The sequence below is a fragment of the Trypanosoma conorhini genome (assembly GCF_003719485.1).
Source record: "Trypanosoma conorhini strain 025E chromosome Unknown Tco_14.4_contig_00663, whole genome shotgun sequence".
Classification (NCBI taxonomy): domain Eukaryota; phylum Euglenozoa; class Kinetoplastea; order Trypanosomatida; family Trypanosomatidae; genus Trypanosoma; species Trypanosoma conorhini.
In genome coordinates, this window is record NW_021704752.1 from 6,610 (window position 1) to 9,576 (window position 2,967).

The 2,967-nt window shown below is 51.8% G+C and overlaps 1 protein-coding gene across 1 annotated transcript, besides 1 other annotated feature; it reads left to right on the plus strand.

The window, feature by feature from the left end:
- The first annotated feature begins 750 nt into the window (after positions 1-750).
- Positions 751-801: a microsatellite.
- Positions 802-1,021: 220 nt separating this feature from the next.
- Tco025E_07921 (uncharacterized protein) lies at positions 1,022-2,671 on the plus strand (the record flags this gene model as incomplete). Its single annotated transcript, XM_029374780.1, has 1 exon — positions 1,022-2,671. The coding sequence occupies one exon, from the start codon at positions 1,022-1,024 to the stop codon at positions 2,669-2,671; it is 1,650 nt and encodes a 549-aa protein (XP_029225114.1).
- Between the last annotated feature and the right edge of the window lie 296 nt (positions 2,672-2,967).

Consider the following 2,967-nt stretch of genomic DNA (forward strand, 5'->3'; position numbering starts at 1 on the left):
GGGGGCGGACCAAAGCACAAAGCGCGCTGTGGCTTCGCAACGGCCTGTGCGAGGGGACGTCGGGGCACGCCCTCTCCTGCCCGGTCCTTGCGGCCTGACGGGCCAACTTCGGCCTGGAGGGGTTGGAGGCACCCGGGCCCTACTTTGGCCAGCCACTCGCCCGGTTCCTTGGCGACCTCTTCGTTCTGGCAGGCCCTGAGCTGCCCTTGACCAGCAACGGTGCGGATGTCGCCGCCGGATTGCCGGAGGAGGGGGCGGCATTATTTTTATAGTTTACTTGTTTTTATTCGGCTTCGCACTCCCATTCGGAGACGGTGGAGGGGTGTGTGTCAAAGAACGCCGGTCGTAAGCTGATTCTCTTCGGCAACATCCCTGCGGAGGCAACGGATGCGGCAAGCGAGCCCGAATTCAACCTCTGCATCCTTGCAGAATCCCGATGGTGCTATGTGTGCCCATGGAATATGTAGAATTTTTCTCTTCTCTGTACGTGTTTTTTTTTTTGCTACTTGACGGTGTCGTTTGCTATGTTGATGATGCGTTGCTTTTTTTCTTGATTTCGTGTTATTCTTCCGTCTGTCCTGCCTTGTCTTTTTCCGTTCGGCATCTGCGATTTTTGTCGTTTGCGCGTGGCAGTGCAGCGGAGCCTGTATTTGTGGATGTTCGCTGGTGGCGAACACAATAACGGGAGGCTGTGGAGGAAAGAGAGGCTTATCCTGAGTTTCCTGCGGCAGCAGCAGAAGACACGTGCAATTGTTTATTTTTAGTTTTTCTATTTATTTTTGTTTATTTATTTATTTATTTTTCTTTTGGTCTGGCAGGTCATACATCGATTATGTTTTTGTTGTTGTTGCTCTTTTTTCCCCCAAAAATTTTAGTCTCTGGCTTGTGTAGTCACAGGTGTGTTCGTGTACGCGTCGCAGCTCCGCACAGACGGCCCCAACGGTGTTGCCCGGACTGCCCCGTTTGTGGTTGGCTCCCCCCTCCTCAGGTGTCCGGGGGTGAGAGGGGGTGCGTGCGGCGCATGGAGAATCCCAAACACTCCGGCGGGCGGAAGTCCTCGAAAAAGTACAGAGCCGAGGCGGATGTGGATGCCTTGGTGGTTGAGCTTCTTTGTCGTATGGCTCTTCACGCCAATGGTGGCGCTGCTCCTGCGTCGCCCGCGCAGGAGGCGGAGAGGGATAGAAAAAACAACGCCTCGCACCTTAAAACAGCCGCAGACGAGAAGGTGCACGTGGCGGTTTCAGGGTTTCCGCAGTTTGAGCACTGTAAAGACACGGAGGCTCGCTCGCTTCTCGCCTACAGGTACCTGAAGGCGAACAACTTCAACCTGGAGGATGCCGTGGCAATGATTCTTGACACCAACAATTTCCGAAACAAACACAGGCTGGATTCCATTATGATATTTCCCTCCCTAATTCCCCTGCGCGGCTTCAACGAGAAGGAAGTATGCAATGCATTACAGCTTCCGACGGCAACGGCAATTGCGCGAGATCCGTGCGGCTGTACAACCTCTTCCGTGGGCGGTCTTCAGGCGGGGTACCTAAATAATCACCCCATTCTTAGACCAATCTTGAATTTAATTAATAGATACTACGCCAACAGCATCCATTACTGCGATAAAGGCGGCCATCCCGCCATGTATGGTAGGTTGGGGCAAGTCAACTTTAGTAAACTGTTCCAGGAATTAAAGCGCATCTCTCCGCTTCGTCAAGGCCCAGAAGACCTCATTCTGCTCTTTCATCTATACAGCAATGAACTTCTCTGGAAGGTAATGCAATACTGCGACGCAAAAAGCAAGCCTCCGGGGACAACGACAAAGATTGGATGGGAAGAAAGTAATAAGACGGCGACCGTGATTATTGATTTGAAAGGAGCAAATATCCTTAATTTTGTTCGTGGTCCGTTTCCAAGAACCCTTCGCGGACTTCTCAATTTGGATCAACGCTATTACCCGGAAATTCTTCATAAATTAGTGCTGGTGAACTGTCCCAAGAGCGTAGCATTTGCTCATTGGCTTTCAAGACCCCTCGCTTCTAGCAAACGCGGCACTCGGCGAAAGATTATGTGCGTGAGCGAGGAAAAGACAGCTTCAGTACTGAAGACGCTGATTGATGAGGACAAGATACCGGCCTTCTTGGGCGGGATGTGCAATTGCAAGGAAGGATGTGTGCCCTTGAATGAATCTTTTGACGGTAGCAGCTCGGTCTCCCCTTCCGTTTTCGGTGGCACGCTCCGGGCATTCTCGCAGGCCGAGAGCGAGCGACCGTTGGAGGAGTTGCTTATTGATGGTCCCGATGTCGAACCTTGCATCGTGGGCCTTGCAACGTTGAAGGAAACCGAAAACGTGGTTGTGCCGGCCCGCCGCAAGCTCACTCTCACGTATGAAATAGGGGCTTTTGAGGACGTCACTTGGGAGTTTGCGGTGGGGCGCGGTAAAATTGGGTTCACTGCCGTCTTCGTGGAGTGCTCCGCGGATGGCCACACCCAAGTCCTAACGCCGTTCGCGACTGTGGCGGAGGCAGCAGACCACTTCTGCCCCAGTACAGCAGGCGAGCTTATCTTGACGTGGGACAACATGAAATCGTTCTTTACCGTGCGAAAACTTCAGCTGCGCGTGCACCGTGGGCCTCCACGACTCAACTCACAAAAGTACGGTGGTGTGCCGCAGTGACGGATAATAAAAAAATGGAGCAGTTAACTGAATGAGTATTTGTCTAATCTTACAAGAAGTAAGGGAAAGGCGATATGCGTACCCTACGTGTTTAATGTTCCTCTGTTATCTGAGGCGTGATGTTGCGTTTGCGTTTTGTTCTAGTTTTAATTTTCATTGTAAAAGGTTTTACTTACCGCAAGAGAAGCATGGGGGTATGCGATAGCCCCGAGGTGATGGTTTCTCTGCTCTTTGGAAAAGGAGCGGGGTTCAGGCGTGAACCTCGTTGTTTGTATCAAAGGCATATGTGTTTTGAC